General features: G+C 32.2%; 2 protein-coding genes across 3 annotated transcripts; one reads left to right on the top strand and one right to left on the bottom strand.

Moving 5' to 3' along the window:
- Positions 1-3,687: 3,687 nt before the first annotated feature.
- On the top strand, positions 3,688-4,246 carry LOC139844995 (glutaredoxin-C9-like). The gene has a single exon (XM_071835217.1). The coding sequence runs from the start codon at positions 3,707-3,709 to the stop codon at positions 4,127-4,129; it is 423 nt and encodes a 140-aa protein (XP_071691318.1). The 5' UTR covers positions 3,688-3,706; the 3' UTR covers positions 4,130-4,246.
- A 7,233-nt stretch (positions 4,247-11,479) lies between these two features.
- Positions 11,480-17,285, bottom strand: LOC139844994 (prohibitin-1, mitochondrial-like). 2 transcript variants are annotated; one of them, XM_071835216.1, is made up of 6 exons: positions 17,014-17,285; positions 13,694-13,879; positions 13,395-13,511; positions 12,704-12,874; positions 12,381-12,593; positions 11,480-11,990 (listed from the first exon to the last, which is right to left on the bottom strand). In XM_071835216.1, the coding sequence occupies exons 2-6, from the start codon at positions 13,868-13,870 to the stop codon at positions 11,805-11,807; spliced, it is 864 nt and encodes a 287-aa protein (XP_071691317.1). In that variant the 5' UTR covers positions 13,871-13,879; positions 17,014-17,285; the 3' UTR covers positions 11,480-11,804. The 2 variants fall into 2 exon arrangements, with proteins under 2 accessions (XP_071691317.1, XP_071691316.1); XM_071835215.1 differs by lacking the exon at positions 17,014-17,285 and adding an exon at positions 14,856-15,008.
- Positions 17,286-20,150: the final 2,865 nt, after the last annotated feature.

Below are 20,150 nucleotides of genomic sequence, written 5' to 3'. Positions count from 1 at the left end.
AAGACGTATAGCCGTACTTTTTATTAATGAATTTTGAGGAAGTTTGGTAATCTCCATATGACCATATATATACCTTGAAAATTGTTGCATCGGAACATAGTCTGGAAAAATATAGGTAGCTTGACCATTTTTAATGGTAAATATGACGTCACGAGCACTTAGTACATTTTTTAAGTGATGTGTCAATGTTATGGACTGAAGATAAATAATATGGTGTCACTTTATTTAGTGTCACTTTTATAGTGGGTGATATGTAAAATGTGATTAGAAGTTGAGGATAAAAAAAATAAATTAATAATATATAAAATAATTTATTGAAATCTGATTGGTCCAAAAAAAGTGACATTTTTTTCAGTCACTTCCGTAACTGGTGCCCCTATACAGTCAAACCTGACGCTCAATTAAGAGTGTCAGAGCGTCAGTTTTAACATGTGATGCCACCTCATATGACGAAAAAAAAAAACTCACACATGGTTAGAATCGGTCTTAGGAGCTTTGAATTTTTCACACTTCGACAATTAAACTTGTTATTCTTCAAATTTCAGGCTTATAATTTTACTGACCAGATTCAATGAAGGTTTAATTATTATACTTCTCAACTCACCATCATCTTCGAAGTTATATTTTTGTCTTTTCTTTTAATCTAGTATATGTACTCCATACGTTCTAATATTAATAGTCATATTTTGACTTTAAAATATTTTCTTTCCAACATTGATTTTCAATTATATTAGTGTGTTACTACGTATTAAATAGTTGATGAACGTTATACCAGTAAAAAATATTCAAAAACCAATTCATTAATATAATTTTTATCGAATAACTTCTTCTTTTATGGTAACGAGGAGCTCTTCTATGAACAAACACATTGACTCCCCCATAACAAGTAAACCTCAGATATCGAGAACTTAGACGTCACCCCGATTACAGGTAAAACATCTTCCACTGTAAATCTTTAATTGAATTATAGAGGACATTGTTAACGATTAATCGAGACCTACAGTTTCACTAAGAATTAATGGCCACTACGAGCAAAGCAGTTATAATAAAAAGAGTCTACTTAACTATTTATATTTATATTATAAATTTATCTCTTATGGAATACTCTATCCATGATGTACAAATTATACTTTTTTTATAAATGGAAAAAAATTCATAACAATAACATAGCAATAGCAATAACAACAATAACAATAACAATAACAAATAAAAATAACAATAACAATAACAATTAAATTAATAAGGAAATGGAAAGTGTATAGTAGGTGGTTAATTCACCGTCATATATGCTCGTAGTCACCATCATTTGTATAATTATTCTGTGGGTATTTTCCACCAATATATATACTCCTCGTCAACATGTATTCCTAAATTTTATCCATTAATGAGGTTACTTAATATAAAAAGTTAACTTAATTAAAATAGGTATATGTATTATTATAAATTAAGGATAAAACGGATAATTCACCATCATAACTTAGAATGATAAAATAAAAATTGCGAGGGGACACTCTTCTTGAGATGAAAGGAATAATATTTAATACAAATAAAAATATTAAAATAAAAAATGAATATCTTAAAAATTAAAATATGACTATCAATATTAATATGTGACGAAAAAAGTATATGTATATGAGTTAATATATAACATTATTATCAACATCAATATTTAATTCTTTATATTTTGTGAATATATCATTCATAACACGTTATTGTTATATAGGATGAAAAGAAAATATGATACCGAAATATTGTAATATGTAATGTAATTTATGTAATATCAACCCTACAATTGGTGAAATGAAATTCTAATATTAAGAAGTTACATAAGATCAGTGTTGTAAATCTCATTATTTCTCCCCGAAATTCCCTCGAGATCTCGTTTTTGAAAGGTCACAAAGGCGAGATGTCCATCTCCCGAGATTCCTCGGCCAACGATGTAAACATGGTCAAAGATATGATTTCTCGAATTTCTCGCTCATTTCTCGAATTTTCTCATAAAATCTGGCGATTTTTCGAATTTTATCGCTTATTTCTTCGAATTACTTGTAAAATCTTGTAAAATGTATATAAATTTATTTATTTATATATATTTATATTACAAAAACTAAAAAGTCAATGTAAGTCAACACCCGAGAACTCTCCGAAATTTTTCCGAGTTGCCGAGATCTCCCCAATAATGTTCAAACGAGATCTCCTAGAGATCCGAGGTCTCCAACCTTGCATAAAAGTAGAATTTCATATCAGATGAAATATATTATTGATTGTTGTACTTCTTATTTTTGCTACACTTTTTATGAAACTCATGTTTACATTCTGAAGGACGGATTTAGAAATCCTAGTAACATGTGTCAGTAGTTAAATATTTAAGAAAATTTACACTATTCAATAATATCGATAAAAAAAAAATTCATTTTCCAATGATATAACTACTTAAAAGCCAAAAAAAAAAAAAAAAAAAAAAGCTAAAAAATAAATAAATGAAAATCACTACTTCACATATTTCACCGGTAGTTCGTACGACCAATGATACGAAAGAAACTTGTTTCTACCTATTGGCGGTACGGGTCAAGTTATTGATGTGAGATGGGTCCAGAGATCTAAGACATATGAAAGAAAAAAAAACAGAGTAGTCATGTATATATTTTAGAGAAACGTGAAATCGAAGGAGGCGATAAAGTGAAAGACATAGAAATAAGGATAAGGGTATCGTTTCAAAAAAAATTCATGGAGAGGATGTGCCTTATTTACGAGATGGAAGACCTGTTGATATGGTTTTCAACCCATTAGGAGTACCTTCACGAATGAATATACGACAAATATGTGAATCCTAACTCGGGTTAGGGGGGCTGTTGTTTCTCTTTCGGCTCTTAGACCACTCCCTATGGTTCCACTATCTGTCATTACCCGCTCATTACCCGTAGTTACCCGTAATGAACCACAAGCACGGCTTAGTTACCCGCGTTAGTTACCCACACTCACCATGGAATTAACGGAAGAGTTTAGGTTAGTTATAGGAATTGTGGGTCTCGGTGACTTTTTATTGTTGGACTTAATGCTTTATTGCTTGTACGTTGTATATAAAGAGTAGTATTGTTTTAGCCATGATAGAGAGTGTTTAATATGAGTTAGTTATAGGATGTTGATAAGAGGATGAATAGTTTAGTTACGATGGGAAGGGGCCTTAAAGTAACGCCGCCCTTGTACACTGTTGTAAACCTAATAAAATGTCACATACACTATGCATGGAAAATAGGGCCGTGTAGATTACAATAGGCCGCGTATGCGATGCGTGTATAATAATAATCGTACAAAACATTAAATAATTTTAAAATTTATGATTTTATCAAATATCAATTAAATAAACTAAAATGTGAGAGGGAAGAAGGTGCAAGGTGAGGACGGTGATCATGTCATCAGTGGGGTACGTAAAACGTGGGATGCCCAACAACATTACAAAATCCATTATTTTATTTTATTTTATTTTTATATATCAACCAATTAAATTAACTAAATATAAATTTAATCTAACTTATCACGTCATACTTATATCACCTTAAAACTTTTGTAACGCGCAACTGCCGTTGACGCCTGACCCTTTCAAGTCACCTAAAACGCATCCTCTCCTATATATAAATTCATCACAATCACCATACATACATACTTACACTTTCTGTATCTACACACACACACTTTTTCTAAAATTATGCAACAAGCAATTCCGTACAAAGCGTGGTCACTGCCGTTGAGCAACAACCACGCTACTGGCGTTACTCCAAAATCGACGACCGAATTGTCGGTCGGTGCATTAAGAGACGCCGTATCGGAAAACGCGGTGATCGTATTAGCACGCCGAGGATGTTGTATGAGTCACGTTGTGAAGAGATTGTTGAACGGACACGGCGTGAATCCGATGATGTTTGAGTTTGAGGAAATAGATGAGAGCGAGATATTGAAGGAGCTGGAATTGATTATGACAGAAAACGACGGTAAGGATAAACGGAGAGTGCAGTTTCCGGCGGTGTTTATCGGCGGACGGATGTTCGGTGGATTAGATCAAGTGATGGCGTCACATATTACCGGTGAATTGATCCCGCTACTTAAACAAGCGGGTGCTTTATGGCTTTAATTAATTAATGGATTTTAGTTTTGGTAGCTTAGATTTTGTTGTATTTTTTCTTGTAATTACATTAATCTACAAGTGGATGTTGATTTTAATTTAAATTAAGATCAGGAGTTTGAATAAGTTTTGCATGATGATATATACAATATGTTATGCAGGTTGTACGCTGGCTTAAATGAGGGAATTTTGTACTGTGAAATATTGCGTAATGACCTGTGAATCGTGTTATGACGAGAGCAATTTGGAAAACATGACCAAAAAATTGGTACCAGTGATGCACTCAAATTAAGTTTAAACGTATATTCTAAGAATGAGTGTTTTATTTTAAAATTTACAGTTGAATTAAACATGATTGATTAGTGTTTTTCTAAGGAGAATCACATTAACCTTTAGTATCTAACTAGTGAAATGACGCGTAAAATCACGGGTTTGTTTAAACGAAACAGTTTAATGATATGTTTTAGGTATTAAGTGAACGTAAATGCTAAAGTTATTTAGTTTAATGACCCGTGGAATCTTAGAGTCCGACTAAGAAACTCGCGAGCTGAACATTTTATCAAACACCTAAAATTCATATTAAACAATTCACATTCAATCATAAGAGATAATATTGGTTGTTATTTTATTTTAAAAGTGTAAACTAAAATATAAATTTAGAATTAGTTTTCTTCTACCCAGCTTTTTTACCTTTTCGTACTCAATTCAAAGTTAATTAAAATAATTCAAAATTATTTAATTTTAATAAATAAAATAATTATTAATAAGATTTAATAATAATAATAATTAATTAATAAGATTTAATTTTAATTCAAAATTATTTAGATTAATGACATCATCCACCATGCTTATATTTTTTTTCTTTTTCTTTTTGATTTTTTTCTTAACAAAGGAATTAGCCTAATAATGAAATCATCATTATAGGATTTTAATAATAACTATAGATAGATGGTTAATGGTTAATATTATTGACTTTTAATGATGGTTAAAAAATTTCACGTTTTGTCTCAAATTTTACATTATATAGTCTGATTCTAAAATTTGACGGTGTTAGTTTCACCAAGTTAACCTCACACATGTGATTGTGGACATTTTTGGCTTTTCATTTTAACCATGTTTAATCCGAGCAAAGCTACTACCACAAATCCAAAACTACTTGAAACCTAACAAAAATGTTACACATTTAAAGTAATTTCAAAAAAGAATTAATTTATCACCAAAATCAAAAGCAGATCGGAGATGAATACTATGATGATACGAAGAAGCAGAAGCTGGTATTCGTAACCTCCTATTGCAGTCGCCAGTGATGTTCACCGTCAACTACCGCTGTTTTGGCCGAATAAACGAGAGACCATTTAGGACATTGAAGAATTAAAGGTCATCATTCTTGATTGAATGTTGAATGTATGAGTGTTGTAATCGGCCGAAGTGATTTCTTCAATGACTTCAACTAAATAATATAATTGTCCACTATCCCTTTTTGGAATGATTTAAATTACTTGTCCATTTCCATAAATGTAAAAAAATAATCTGATAAAGTTTTTTTGTGCCTCTACTTTATACATGTAAGATAAAAAGATAGATAAAAAATAAAGGGTAAAAATGGAAAGTAAATAAAAAATACATGTGATAGAACTTTTTCTTAAATTGTGTGTTTTTTGTCTGTGTACAATAGATTTGAGACAGAGATGAGTATGAAATATCTCGTGGGTTTAGATGGAAATGAAGAAACCCATATTTTCTTAAACAAGTAAGATGAATTCTTATTGGTAAAATTTGTGATAATGAGAAATCAGATGTTAAACAGTTTGAAGCAAAACACTCGGCCAAGCCTAATTTCGATTCATTGGGCTCACTGTCTTTCAACTCCATTACTTCCGATGAAGCCCAAAAGTTAGAAACCCCATTCCTAGAATCAGATATATATGGGAGGCTATTAAGGAGTGTGATCCATCAAGAGCCTCGGAAACTGACGGCTTCAATCTTAACTTCTTAAAAAAAAATGGCTTATCAAAGATGATTTGAAGGCGACATTGGACTAGTTCTGGTCTAGGGAATCAATTTCGAAGGGATGCAATGTAAGCTTCCTAACGCTAATCCCGAAGAAAAAGGTTCCGATGAGGTTAAGTGATTATTGCCCCATAAATCTCATTGGGAGTTTTTATAAAATGATAGCCAAAATATTATCAAAGAGACTTCAAAACGTTATTCATAAAATCATAAGTGTGCAGCAAAGCGCTTTTATGAAATGTAGATTCATCTTGGACCGGATCCTTGTGGCTAATGAATTAATTGATGAGGTTAAGAGAGAAAAGAAAAAATGTATGATTTTCAAGGCATATTTCAAAAAGGCTTTCGATAGTGTCAATTGGGATTTTTTGCTCAAGCTACTAGAAATAATGGGTTTCCGGTTAAAATGGAGAAACTGGATCAAAGCTTGCATTTCGTCAGCTTCAGTTTCAGTTTTAGTCAACAGTTCACTTACCGAAGAATTCTTACTCCAAAGAGGTATACGCCAAGGATCTATGGTGTAGTTGGTAAAAAATTCAATTATCATCCACTTAGAAAAAGTAAAGTGATATCTACACAATATGATGATACGGAATTTCAAATTAAAATTATTGGAAGTTCAAGCAATATGATGATAAGAAATTTCAACTTAGAATTTTTGGAAGTTAAACTTAAAAGAGATAATTATATTATTGGTCTTTGTAGTTAAGTAGGAAAAAATGTTTTTGGTCCTTTATAACTTTTATTGATGTTAATGGTCCTTTGTTCCAATAATGTTATCCTGATGAGTCCTACGATTAACGATCGTTGTCTTTTTTGTTATAAACTCTCTGTATATAGTTGATTCTTATCTAGAAAATTTATTTCTCATACCTCATTAATAATAAATATAAATAATAATCATTAAATAAAAATAAACTTCAATAGAAACTCACATTTAATCTAACTTTTTTCCCCCCAAAAATACAAACTTTAATCCCGTAGATTCCTGCTTTAATGGTGATTTCAAGTATTTAGCATACGATATAAACATGCCATGTTCGATCACTTTGTTTTGATGTAGGTTACTTGTCCAGTGATCAAGTTTTGTGACATTGGATTATAATTCGGACCTCTAATCCAACTTTGTAATGGATCTTGAGAGGTTTACGATTGTAATGGGCAAAGCCAAAAAGGGTGGCTCCCTACTCGATTCGTTGAGTCCCCTCTCCTGGGGGTTTTACTTATAGTCGGTTTTTAATTCCATTTGTCTAGTAGTTATAATCGTTGGATGTTTGTTACTTTTCGGGGATGTATAATGTGCATATATTTATATATTAATAAAATTATTTTGCCTTTCAAAAAAAAAATGGGCAAAGCCAATAATTTGATGGTTAGCCTTATTGATTTATATATTTAATTCCTTGTTTTTGGGCAAAAAAAACTTCAATCAAAAATCAAAATTATTCTTATAGGTTTTCATTACTTTATTTATATTTATTGTCTTTTAGCAAAAGACGAATTATATAAAAAAGGAAGGAATTTTCATCCGAAGATGATAGACAAAACAAGCAGCAAAGGCACAATATAATTGACGAGGCACAACCCACACCACAAAGAAGTAACAAATGCACACAAATGAAGCATGCCATTCTAACCAAACAACAAACTACATAAACGAAACTATGACAACCAAAACTATTATGAAGTTGCTCATATAAAATTTTAAAGTATTAAATGATAAAAGATTAAATATTTAAATGAGAGAAAAATTATATAATTTTTTTTTTTTTGAAAGGCAACAATTTTATTAATAATAACGGAATCACATACATACACTCCAAACATAAAATATATACAAATACACGAAACTATAAACTAGGATGCAAAGGTTGCATCTTCGCGAAGACAATAAACTTTAAGAAATGAGGACCCGAGGGTTATGGAGCCATGTGTGCCAATCGATTGACTTAGATTTGCACCTTTTCGCAACCCACTCGAAGCTTTTGATTTAAACCTAGTTTAGTGCCATCGTAACATTCCAACATTTATTCGAAAAAACCTTTTGGTTTCGGTTTTTCCATATGAGATAAGTAGTTGACCAAATCAATGCTTGCCAAATAGATTTACCCACATAAGAAGTCGCTTGCCCCGTATCCAAGAAGAGATCCTCAACACTAATATAAGGTATATCGCCTCTACCCCACCACTCGAACACTTTACCCCACACATCGAAAGCATGCTTACATAAAATAATTGAGTGATCAACTGTTTCAATGGCATCATCGCATAGCGGGCATCGAACCAAATGTAGATCAATACCTCTTTTGTCAAGTTCCACCAACACCGGGATACGCCTTTTCCTAGCTCTCCACACAAATACTTCTAGTTTTTTCGGAACCCTTTTGTTACTCAAGGTTTCACAAGAAGAGTAACTTGGGATTAGAACTCTCGAATTGATTAAGGTTGTTAAAGCTTTTGTCGAGAATATTTCGTTGCCATCCGCTTTCCATTTCCACTCGTCACATTTATTCGGGTTAAGTTTCACATCCGCGACCATGTTTTCCAATTGTTGTAGCTCATCGTTCGCTCTTCCACTTGGTGTTCTTAACCACGACCAATTACCTTCACACTTCGCACCATCCCAAGCAAGTCTTTCGCCAATTGTAGCATCCAAATTCATATGAAGCCTTGATAATCTCTTGAACTTGTGCTTTAGCTTTTCATTTCCAATCCAAGTATCGTTCCAAAATGAAGTAGAAGCCCCATCACCTATTTCCCTTACAAAAAAACTTCTAAAAGGAAGACTCGTGTCTTCGATGTTAGTCCCGTTTTTTATTATATCCATCCAAGTCGACTTGTAAGAGTCGTTTGGAATAATGTCACCAAATGTAAGCCCACCCGAGTTCCCGTAAATACTTGAGATGACCTTGATCCACAAAGAGGTGGATTCGGATTTAAACCTCCACCACCACTTGTCAATCAAAGCCATATTTTTTGATTTAAGAGAGCCCAAGTTTAAACCCCCCTCCCGATAAGGTAAATTTGTATCATCCCATTTCACCCAAGGTATTTTTGATTTGTTACTCGACCCGCCCCAAAAGAAGGAACGTCTTACACTCTCAAGTTTTTTAATCACACATGGCGGGACACGAAAGAGCGAGAAGTAGTACAACGGAAGACTATTCAACACCGATTTAGCAAGAGTCAAGCGTCCACCAAATGAAATCGATCTAGCCCTCCAATCCGAAAGTCTTTTCTCAAATTTGTTTATAACCGGTTTCCAACTTTCTTCCTTTTTCATGTTACCACCCACCGTTATTCCAAGATAAATAAAGGGAGTTGTACCCATATTGCACCTATAAATAATGATCATTATATAGACAAATAGGTCTAACTATGGAATAAAGAATACATAGTGAAAAAGTTAATGATCATTAACCAAAAGGACCAACCATAATGATATTTTTATGATATAAATGACTATCAACATTAAAAAATTAATAAAAACTACGAAGCACCAATCACATTTTTTTTTTTTTACGTAATTATAGAGGCATACAAAATATTTTTTTCAAATCAGAATTATGGAAGTGAAGCTCAACGAGCTGAAATCATTCATGATATCATTTAATATTAGACCATTTTCTAATCTATGACCTAATACAAGTTTTATTTGTATTATCCTCTCCATCCACATGGAATGTTGGACAGCACGAAATAGGAATCATCACGTCACTTCTAACCAATTTCTCCTTGTCTTTTGCCATTGTTTCTCTTTGGACGTGACAAGACAAATACGGTGTTATGTTTTGCAAACTTAATACTAATAATTTACTATAATTTAAGGGGACCTACCAGTTTAAAAAACCATTATACAATCTTGTGTTGTAGCTCATGCGTTAGTGACATGTCCCTCTTAACGAGATGTCAGAAGTTTGACTTCGGTGAAGTCACGCGTGGATGGTTTAGTCTCCCTTGGTGATCCCGAACTGCTGTTAAAAAAAAAACAACTATCCCTTAGCAATATAACGTTTAGTTCCGCGAGTCATTTGAACTCTAACATTCAATTTACTACGGTTTCGTTCAACTTTATGTTGATTTTACAATTTGATAGACCTCTATTAAGATATGAACATTGTTAAATAATGTTTGTTTATGATAAAACGAAATAGTTCTCATTCTAGACGTGTTGAATTTAAGTAATTTCTCAGAGGTAGACTCGTTGATGTAGTCATCCATAAGCGTCTTAGAGGATGTGCAAGATAAGTAATCGCGTATAGTCAAAAAATTTAAAATGGCGTAAAATTAAAAAAAAAAAAAAAAAAAAAAAAAAAAAAACCCTTATATACACATGTTTTATTAAAATCATATCTAATACATTACTTATTTTATTTGGATTAAATATTAATTGAGCTAAATAATTAAACATTTTGATTGACTACTTTAATATATTAATTAAATTAAATATTTTGTTTTTACCACCGAGACATTGCCTGAGTGGTATACGAGAGGCGCCCTGTTTCTCCTCAACCAGTAGACGCATGTTCGATTCCAAGGGCCGGGATCGATTTGCTACTGCCAGCAATTAGCTTCTTGAAGGGGGTTTTCCCAACCTTCAATCGTACTGTCAAGGTTATTGCGATTTGGATTTCCTCCAAACGCGCGTGTGGGTGCCATATGATCGCGAAGGTGGTTAAGTTCTTTTGGATAATGACGATACTGACGTTATGAAAATTTATTTTTATATAGTTAAACAATTGAGCTTGTAATGAAATGATAACTATTAAATAATAAAAGACTCTGTAACGAATATTTTGAGCACTTTTATTTTATAATGACGCGTGTTTAGTAGTATTAATTGAAAACTTTAACGTTTACAAAGGTCTAATTTTTAGTTTCGCACATAGCCCTATGAATTATTGAGACGGCCGTGTTGTCCCCTAACAATCAACAGATAAGATGTTTCCTTATCTGTTACCCAGGAGTACTAACAAGTACTAGGAGGTTTAACTTTTGTGATCGTAAGTATTAGTCTTGTTAAGAAAATCGGTGTAATATGTTACAAGCGACTCATATTCAATATCACTGAACAGTCTGAATTCTGAACTACTGAAATGAGTAACCCCCAACGAGTCTTATTAACAGGATATTTACGTATGTTACAACTTTAACTCAAAATTTTCTCAATTTTAATAATTAATAATTTCTATGATCTACATGAAGTAATACATTCTCTAACGCATGAACTTCATAAAGGTTTTCAGAGTATACCAAATTTTGAAAAATACGCATTGATAAGTTGTTCAAGGAACATCTGGTTCATTTAAGTAACCAAATTTGCATAAACATGTTTGCAACAGATACTCGTATCGTATCACATCAATCCTTTTATTTCAAATATTTTGACCTATTTCGACAAACAGCCTCACAATACATAGTTTGTGCTAACGTACCTTTATAGTTTTTCATATTAGTTTTCCATATCATGAGTGACGCCAATCTTTGTAACCGGATTACAGACCAAACAAAATCATGCAGACATCCAATCACAAACCATACATAATTCAGCCCAAGTGTAATTATGAACCTTAATAAAAATCCAGTATCCTGAAGATTGATGGTAATTCATAACAATCTTTTCACACCTTCAAATGGGTTTTAAACACAAAAGTTTCACTTAACTTGTAAGGGTCTATTTCTTCTCAAGACTCATTTCCTGGAGATTGAGCAAAAGATTATCAGCATTCAACAAGACTTTGTTTGAGGAAGTGGCTATTGTTGATGCAATTTCTCTAGCAGCTTCAATTTTCCTGAGTGTGATAAATGCTGGATTGTTGGCAATTGCTTGACCTATCAGCTGGGCACTTTTTGCTTCTCCCTGTTGATAGAAAAAGATTTAAAAGTTAGTAGATCAGATAGCAACTTCTTGCTTCTCCTGAGTGTGATTTGTTGGACAAACCATGTTTCAGAAAAATCCTAACTTCAAACTTTTGTGATTAGTTTGTCATTGCCAACTATCATGTGTATAAAACCGACACTAAAGACGCTAAATTTGCACAAAATTGGCAGTTGTAAACACAGAGGTAGAATGTAAATGCAAAAAACAAACATATAATTATACAAAAGAAAACGACCATAATGGTTATAAATTTTGTAAATAGTTTATAACTTTTTGATCAATGGCATTCTACCACTTGTACTTTCAACAGCCTTTATCGTTTTATAAAGAATAGTCAACGAAATAAGTAGATCTATGAAAGAATCTGACCTGAGCACGAATGACAGCACTTTTCTTGTCTTGCTCAGCCTTTTCAACGACGAACTTAGCCCTCTCAGCTTCCTGTGCAGCCACTTGCTTTGCTTCAATTGCAGCAGTAAATTCCCTTCCAAAAGTAAGGCTTGTGATGGACACGTCATCAAGTGCCATGTTGAAATTGGCAGCCCTCTCCGTTAGTACTTTACGGATTTCCCTACTAACAGCCTACACAAAACGTTAACATGTAAAGACAAGCATTTGCTAGTTCAATATCATATTATTAAACCTGATAAATGTATAACTCGAGTCCTGTAGATGGCTTGTTAAATACATACCTCTCTCTGGGTAATAAGCTGGCTAGCATTATATTGTGCAACCACAGCTTTCAGTGTTTCATGGATAATGGAAGGCAGGACTCTCTCATTGTAGTTCTCACCGAGAGTTCGATAAACAGTAGGTAGTTCATCAGCAACAGGACGAGTAAGAACTCGAAGACCTATTTTCACCTATATCACACAATCCAAACCAATCTTCAGAAAAACAAAGGGAATCGGCATTTGGTTAATCCTCCTGTATAATCGCATTAGATTATTTTTTTTTCCCTTTTTTTTGCAGTTTAAAAGCAGTCCAAAATGTTATCTATGTAAACCTGTAGAGGACCATCTTCAGCTTTTAAACGAGAAAAATAAATAGCTTCAAAGTACTTTATATAAATGAGTGCAGGCATCAGGATTGGGTAGGAGAAAGTATAGCTGTCAAACGAGATAATAGAAGATACAGACATGATCTGGTTTACTTGAAGCCAATATTGGCTCATAGCTAACTGATGTATGATATGTGCGTAAAAATGCATTTATTGCCATACAGTGAATAGCAGAGGCAACCAATATAACTTTCTATTTTGCAACAAGAGCTTGCACAATACGAAGATAGATGCACATTTGACATGTGAGCATGCCCAGCAGTTAAACTTCTAGAAGAAATGTTACATTGGTAGATCAATAACGTTAAGAAACAGAAAGATACCATTTGTAGATCACGGCTACCAGAAGTGCTTTCTACTAGATGAGGTCGTGCACGAACATCATAGATGATTGGCCTCTCGAACCAGGGGATCATGATGTGTGTCCCTTCTGGGTAAACCTATTGAACATGTAAACAGTTGGTAAAATACTGTAACCTTTAAGATTTGATTTAATGGCATCGATGGAGCCTTTTAAAGTGACAAAATGTACATGAAGATAGCTAAACGAAATACAAGAAAGCAAAATGTACATAATACGAGCGCATAGAGAAGCAGAACAAGGAAAATAAATGAGATGGACCTTGTCTTTGACACCACCGATACGATTGAAGACAATTGCACGATGCCCTCCCTCGACGTTGTACAAACTGTTACCAGCTGCATACAGTCCAATACCTATAACAGCTCCAAACTTGATCAATGCAGAGGCTGCACCACCATCAGGCATCCTGGGTACTTTCATGTTGTTCAAATTCATCTTCTACGCCTTTATATTTCCAAAACAGTTCAGAAGATTCATATTATTATGATTGTCAGTACACCAAACTAATGAAAACTATAATAAAATCTGTCTAGAAGATAATAGGAAGAGTGCTGGTATTTTTTATCACATGTAAACCACATATTACATATTACTATAACTTTCAGAAAAATAGGTATAACTCAGATTTCCAGGTCACAAAACAATGTTTTCTCATCAGGACACAGTTTATCTCATGGAAACCACATAGCAAATATTACTGTAACTTTCAGAAAAATGCGTACAAGTAACATTCCAGGTCACAAAAATCAGGTTTCAACTTACATTAAAAAAGAATAAGTTGAACTACAAAACGGTAATTACATTACACTTGACATCAAATGCCATAAGTAAAAACCTGCAGTTGCTAAATTGCGACAAGGAAAAACACTATTATAAGTTTTCAATCTTAAATGCAATAGCGTAGCCTACGCAAGCAACGAAACATTTTGGCATCTCGCTGAACGTAAGGTCATAAACACGTAAACAGATAAAAAAAAAAAAAAAAAAAAAACGTAGCACGATCTCTAGGAAATTCACAGTTGAATAGACCACTTCCAGATCAAAACACACAAACACTTTTAAAATCATTACAAATTTACATACTAAAATGCAATAGGCTTAGCCTGCAAAGGTAATCAAACGGATCACAAAAAAGGAACTAAAAAGCACTTAACAAAACGAATTTGTAACTTTAATATCACAATTTCCAGACTTCAAATCACGTAAGTAGCTCAAATCGGCATAAATGTAAACAATAACAAGTTGTAATGTCTCTTAAAACATATTCAGAGCTCCGATGACAGAATCATTAATCATATATTAATCGATCGCACAAAAATTGTTGACGCGTATAAACTACGAAATTAATTAAGTGCTAGGGTTTTAGGTTATAGGTTTTAGTGAATTAACAAAAATGCATAGAAATAGTATGATATTTTACCTTTTATCAATGATTCAGAACGTGTAGAGAAGATAGCTCACGGCGGCTAAAAGAGGGTTTTGATGGAGAGGGTCGATTAACTGTGAAGAGTTGAGGGTTTTGGCGGTGATGTCAGTCGCGGTAAAGTGTCCTCCAAGTTTTTGTCCTGACTCTAAGTTTTTATCTTTCAATTTGGTACACTAAACTTTTGGTATTTAAATTTTACATCGTGTTTAGCTTTTCAATATTTCTATATTAGTCCCTGTGATGGGAAATGAAAATTATTTGGTTAGATTGAATAACTCAAAGTCACACACACATTTTACTAGCTACTAGGTCAGTACCAATGGTTTTGTACGTACTGTAAAGGTGCCTCTAGACTTTTTTTTTTATTTGGTTGATCACCATAATTTTTAAGAGTTACTTAGTCAATCCCCAATATTAACGATCATTAATAAAATTCCATTAATTTTACATGTGCGCCCCATGCTAGGATGAATTTTGTCATATTACTATCCTTTTAGATTTTGAGTCATTGCTCCATAATTTCCTATCTCCATTTTTAAGAGTACCAAGTGTGGTGACTTGTAAAAAGCAAGGGTCTGAATAAAAAAAAAAAGACAATTAGACGAATTGTCCTCGTGATTTGTCATAAACTAGTTGTGGAGCCCTCGCTTTGCGCCGGGGGCTCCGTTTTGAATGCGAGTTAAAAAAAAAAGTCTTGATCTATTTTGTAAAAAAAAAAAAAAAATCGACATCTAACATTGAAGGGTTGTTCCTTTTGTGAAAGTTGCTTCTTTTAGCGTTCGGGTTTTATTTTTTTTAAAAAAAGTTAGTTGATCTATTTTATTAAGAAGAATGTTTTTGGACATCTTTTGGTAGTATTGAAGGGTTGTCCCTTTTACGAAAGTTGCGTCTTTTATCGTTGGAGAAAAAAAAAATTAGCACAGTAGTGGCCTATGTGAGTCCTACTGTTTGAGCGCAGTGTACAAGTCGGTAAAGCGTGATGGGTGTTATTATTTAGCATTTTGGTGTTAGTGATGAGATTAATAATAATTTAGAATATATGTATAAAGTGGGAGTTCGATTTGTATTTTAATAAAAGTAAAGGGGTTAAGTTTGTGGGGTTCGATTTGTATTTTAATAAAAGTAAAGGGGTTAAGTTTGTGGGGTTCGATTTGTATTTTAATAAAAGTAAAGGGGTTAAGTTTGTGAAAATTGAAAAAACTAATAGTATAAAGTGGGGGTTCGATTTGTATTTTAATAAAAGTAAATGGGTTAAGTTTGTGAAAATTGAAAAAGTAAATAGTACTATTATAAAGTGGGGGTTCGATTTGTATTTTAATAAAAGTAAATGGGTTAAGTTTGACAAAATTGAAAAAGCAAATACTACTATTCATAAGATTTTGTGTAATAGGTATGTTGGTAATGTATTTTAATAAAAGTAAATGGGTAAAATTTGTGAAAATCGAAAAAAAAAATAGTACTATTTATAAGATTTTGTGTAATAGGTATGTTGGTAATGTATTTTAATAAAAGTAAATGGGTAAAATTTGTGAAAATTGAAAAAGCAAATAGAACTATTCATAAGATTTTGTGTAATAGGTATGTTGGTAATAATTTCATGGATAGTCCATTTAAAAAAAAAAACATGGATAGTTTATTACGTTGAATCTTTTCGTGGATAGTCCAATTATTAACTGTGTGTTAAATTTAATCTATTAGATGAGGGTATCTTTATCGATTTAGGTTTATCTTTATCTTCATCTTCATCTTTAACAACATATATAAACCTTGACCTTCCAATAACTAATTCAAAATCAAACTAATCAAACACCCAAACATTTCAAAAATCATATGAGATCAAAAATATCTGCGTAAAATCTTGTCTATCACAACACCTCAATACTGAGTAATTTGCACACAAATTACAAACACATACTTTACAAACATAATTTTCAGACTCATAGTTTACACCCAAATAAAGTAGATACGAAGAAATTCGAACAAATTACCTGAGTAAATTCTTATCTATCACAACACAACACATAATTTACACCTAAAAGAAGTAGATGCAAATTATTTTGTAACAGATTACAAACACATACGGAGTATGCCAAATATCATATTCTAAAAAAATTTAAAAAAACAAAAATGTTAAAGAACCAAAACGATTTACCCCCATCTTCTTCAATTTGCGGCGGAGAATAATTTCAGATTAACCTCATCTTCTTCGATTAGCCAAAATATCATCTCCCCAACATTTCAGTTTCTGTTTAAATGTTAGAGAGAGATTTGGATCGAATGTAGTCTTTTAATTGAAATTGATTTGGATGAAATAGTTGTATTTGCTGTTTTTTTTTATATAGAAGATAAGTTGTCGCATATATGTGCGTTTAAGAATGAACCCCTTTTCATAATTTTGCGATTTAATTTTTGATGTTGTGACTGTGGAAAGAAGAAGGAAAAAGGGGCTTGGATGAGGATGAAGTTAAGGGTGAGGTGTGATGAAAAGAAAAGAAAGTGACAATTTTACTCTCACATGCTTGGCACATGACTAGAGTTAGAAGAGTAAATTAATGGTCGTTAAATGGTAGGACTATCCATGCAAGATTTGCAAAGTAATGGACTATCTATGTAATAAAACAAAGTTAGACTATTCACGAAATTTATGACAACCATAAGGATTATCTGTGTAATTTATATTTATATATATATTAACATACAAAACACTATTTCACTATTCACCAATCGTAACTACGGGTATTTTCGTCATTTCACCTTCTTTTTTTTTGGTCCCAAAGATAAAATAAGCAACTTTCGTAAAAGAACCAACCCTTCAATGTTACTAAAAGATGTCGAAAAAAATACTTTTTTACAAAAAAATCAACTAACTTTTTTTTTCCCTCTCTTTTCTTCCTCAACGATAAAAGAGTCAACTTTCATAAAATGAACAACCATTCAATGCTACTAAAAGATGTCAAAAAACATACTTTTTTACAATTTTTTCTCTTTTTTTGTCCCCGGCGATAAAATAAGCAACTTTCGTAAAAGAACCAACCCTTTAATGTTACCAAAAGATGTCAAAAAATACTTTTTTATAAAAAAATCAACTAACTTTTTTTTTCTCTTTTCTTCCTCAACGATAAAAGAAGCAACTTTCACAAAAGGAACAACCTTTCAATGATAGATGTCAAAAAAAAAAATTCTTTTTTACAAAATAGATCAAGACTTTTTTTTTAAACTCGCATTCAAAACGGAGCCCCCGGCGCGAAGCGAGGGCTCCATAACTAGTATATACTAATAGACAAAACACTATTTTCACTATTCACCAATAGTAACCACGGGTATTTTCGTCATTTCACCTTTTTTACTAATAGACAAAACACTATTTCACTATTCACCAATAGTAACCAAGGGTATTTTCGTCATTTCACCTTCTTCTTTTTTTTGGTCCCAACGATAAAATGAGCAACTTTCGTAAAAGAACAAACCCTTCAATGTTACCAAAAGATGTCGAAAAAAATACTTTTTTACAAAAAAATCAACTAACTTTTTTTTCCATATCTTTTCTTCCTCAACGATAAAAGATGCAACTTTTATAAATGAGTGATGATATGTACACAACCAAATTTTGATATGTACACAACCAAATTGCTTTGAATGTTGTACTGTACAACACAGTAAAGCATATTTGGTTGTGTACATGTAAAAAATAGTTGTGTACATATCAATACCCTTTATAAAATGAACAACCCTTCAATGCCTACTAAAAGATGTCAAAAAACATTCCTTTTTACAATTTTTTCTCTTTTTTTTTGTCCCCAACGATAAAATAAGCAACTTTCGTAAAAGAACCAACCCTTTAACGTTACCAAAAGATGTCAAAAAAAAAATTTTTACAAAAAAATAACTAACTTTTTGTTTTCTCTTTTCTTCCTCAACGATAAAAGAAGCAACTTTCACAAAAAGAACAATCCTTCAATGTTAGATGTCGAAAAAAAATTCTTTTTTACAAAATATATCAAGACTTTTTTTTTTTTACTCGCATTCAAAACGGAGCCCCCGGCGCGAAGCGAAGCCTCCATAACTAGTTTTGTCTAAGGAATAAGTGGAACCTTTAAAGTGATTGTAGAAAAGAATCACTCCTCCGAAAACAAAACTATAGTAATCTACTTATTTATGATATGACAGCAGGGTTCAAGTCTACACAAATATACTTTATTTAAAGAAAACAAAACTATTACTTTATTACTCTCTCCGTTCCGGTTCAATTGTCCTGTTTAGCCTAAGAATGTCTTTTCTTTCCTACTTTGACCTTAAATATTTTTGTTAATATAATATACTTATCATTCAATAAAATTTAGGGGGATGATTCTCACACACACTTTTTTGATCCTCACACACCTATTTTAACCTTTTACTCTTCTAATAATACTCAATTGGTGTGTGAGGATCAAAAAAGTGTGTGTGAGAATCATCCCCCTTAAAATTTATATCAATGGATTGGATTTTGAATATATTTTTACCGGTATAATCATTATCAAGTAATATACAACACAAAAAATAGTTTAAAAGTAAAGTTGAAAATAAAAGACCACTAAAGTCAAAACAGGACAATTGAACTGGGACGGATGTAGTATTAACGAGTAGTATTTTTGTACATTATTTTTGTGTTATGATTTAATATGATTTAATTTATTCAATTATTATAAAATATAATCAAAATAAACCTTAAAAAATAAAACCTTCATCTATTAATGCAAAATACAATTCTTTATACTCCTTTTAAAACATAAAATAAATACAAAAATACACTCTTAGGAGTTTCAAGTAGTAACAAAAAATATTCAACCAAATCATATCATAATCATTCATGCATATCTCTATCACAAAATTCCTTTATCCTTCTTATTATATACGATTCACATAAATCTCAATAATTACATCAAAATTACATTAGATGATTAAGGCGCCAAAACAAATATCAGTCTTTCCTTCAACCTTCAAGATTGAAACCGATCCAGTAAAAATTATACGTCAGGAAATTTTAGATGATAAGTTGAAAAATGTTGAACCTTAGTTTAGTTGCTTGTTTGTGTTTTATGTATTGTCTTAGATCGAGTTATGTGCTTTGGCGGTTAGTTTCTTTTACGCTTACTTTAGTTTGGTTCACTACCCTTTTTTGGGTTGTTTTTTGGTTATGTGTCTTTGTAAATGAGGTTCGGTATAGATAATTCATTAGTACGTCGCTTTCAAGGTACGAACTTTATCGGGTCATTTATTGTATCCCTTGTTAAAGACGTTTTCTTTTCG

Source organism: Rutidosis leptorrhynchoides, chromosome 4, assembly GCF_046630445.1.
Source record: "Rutidosis leptorrhynchoides isolate AG116_Rl617_1_P2 chromosome 4, CSIRO_AGI_Rlap_v1, whole genome shotgun sequence".
NCBI classification, from domain to species: Eukaryota; Viridiplantae; Streptophyta; class Magnoliopsida; order Asterales; family Asteraceae; genus Rutidosis; species Rutidosis leptorrhynchoides.
This window is presented reverse-complemented; position numbering and strand designations above follow the sequence as displayed.

Coding starts and splice junctions, on each gene's coding strand:
- LOC139844995 (XM_071835217.1), top strand. CDS start 3,707: ATGCAACAAGCAATTCCGTACAAAGCGTGGTCACTGCCGTTGAGCAAC.
- LOC139844994 (XM_071835216.1), bottom strand. CDS start 13,870: ATGAATTTGAACAACATGAAAGTACCCAGGATGCCTGATGGTGGTGCA. Junction 13,512..13,693: donor TCGGTGGTGTCAAAGACAAG/GTCCATCTCATT, acceptor CATGTTCAATAG/GTTTACCCAGAAGGGACACA. Junction 12,875..13,394: donor GTAGCCGTGATCTACAAATG/GTATCTTTCTGT, acceptor TGTGTGATATAG/GTGAAAATAGGTCTTCGAGT.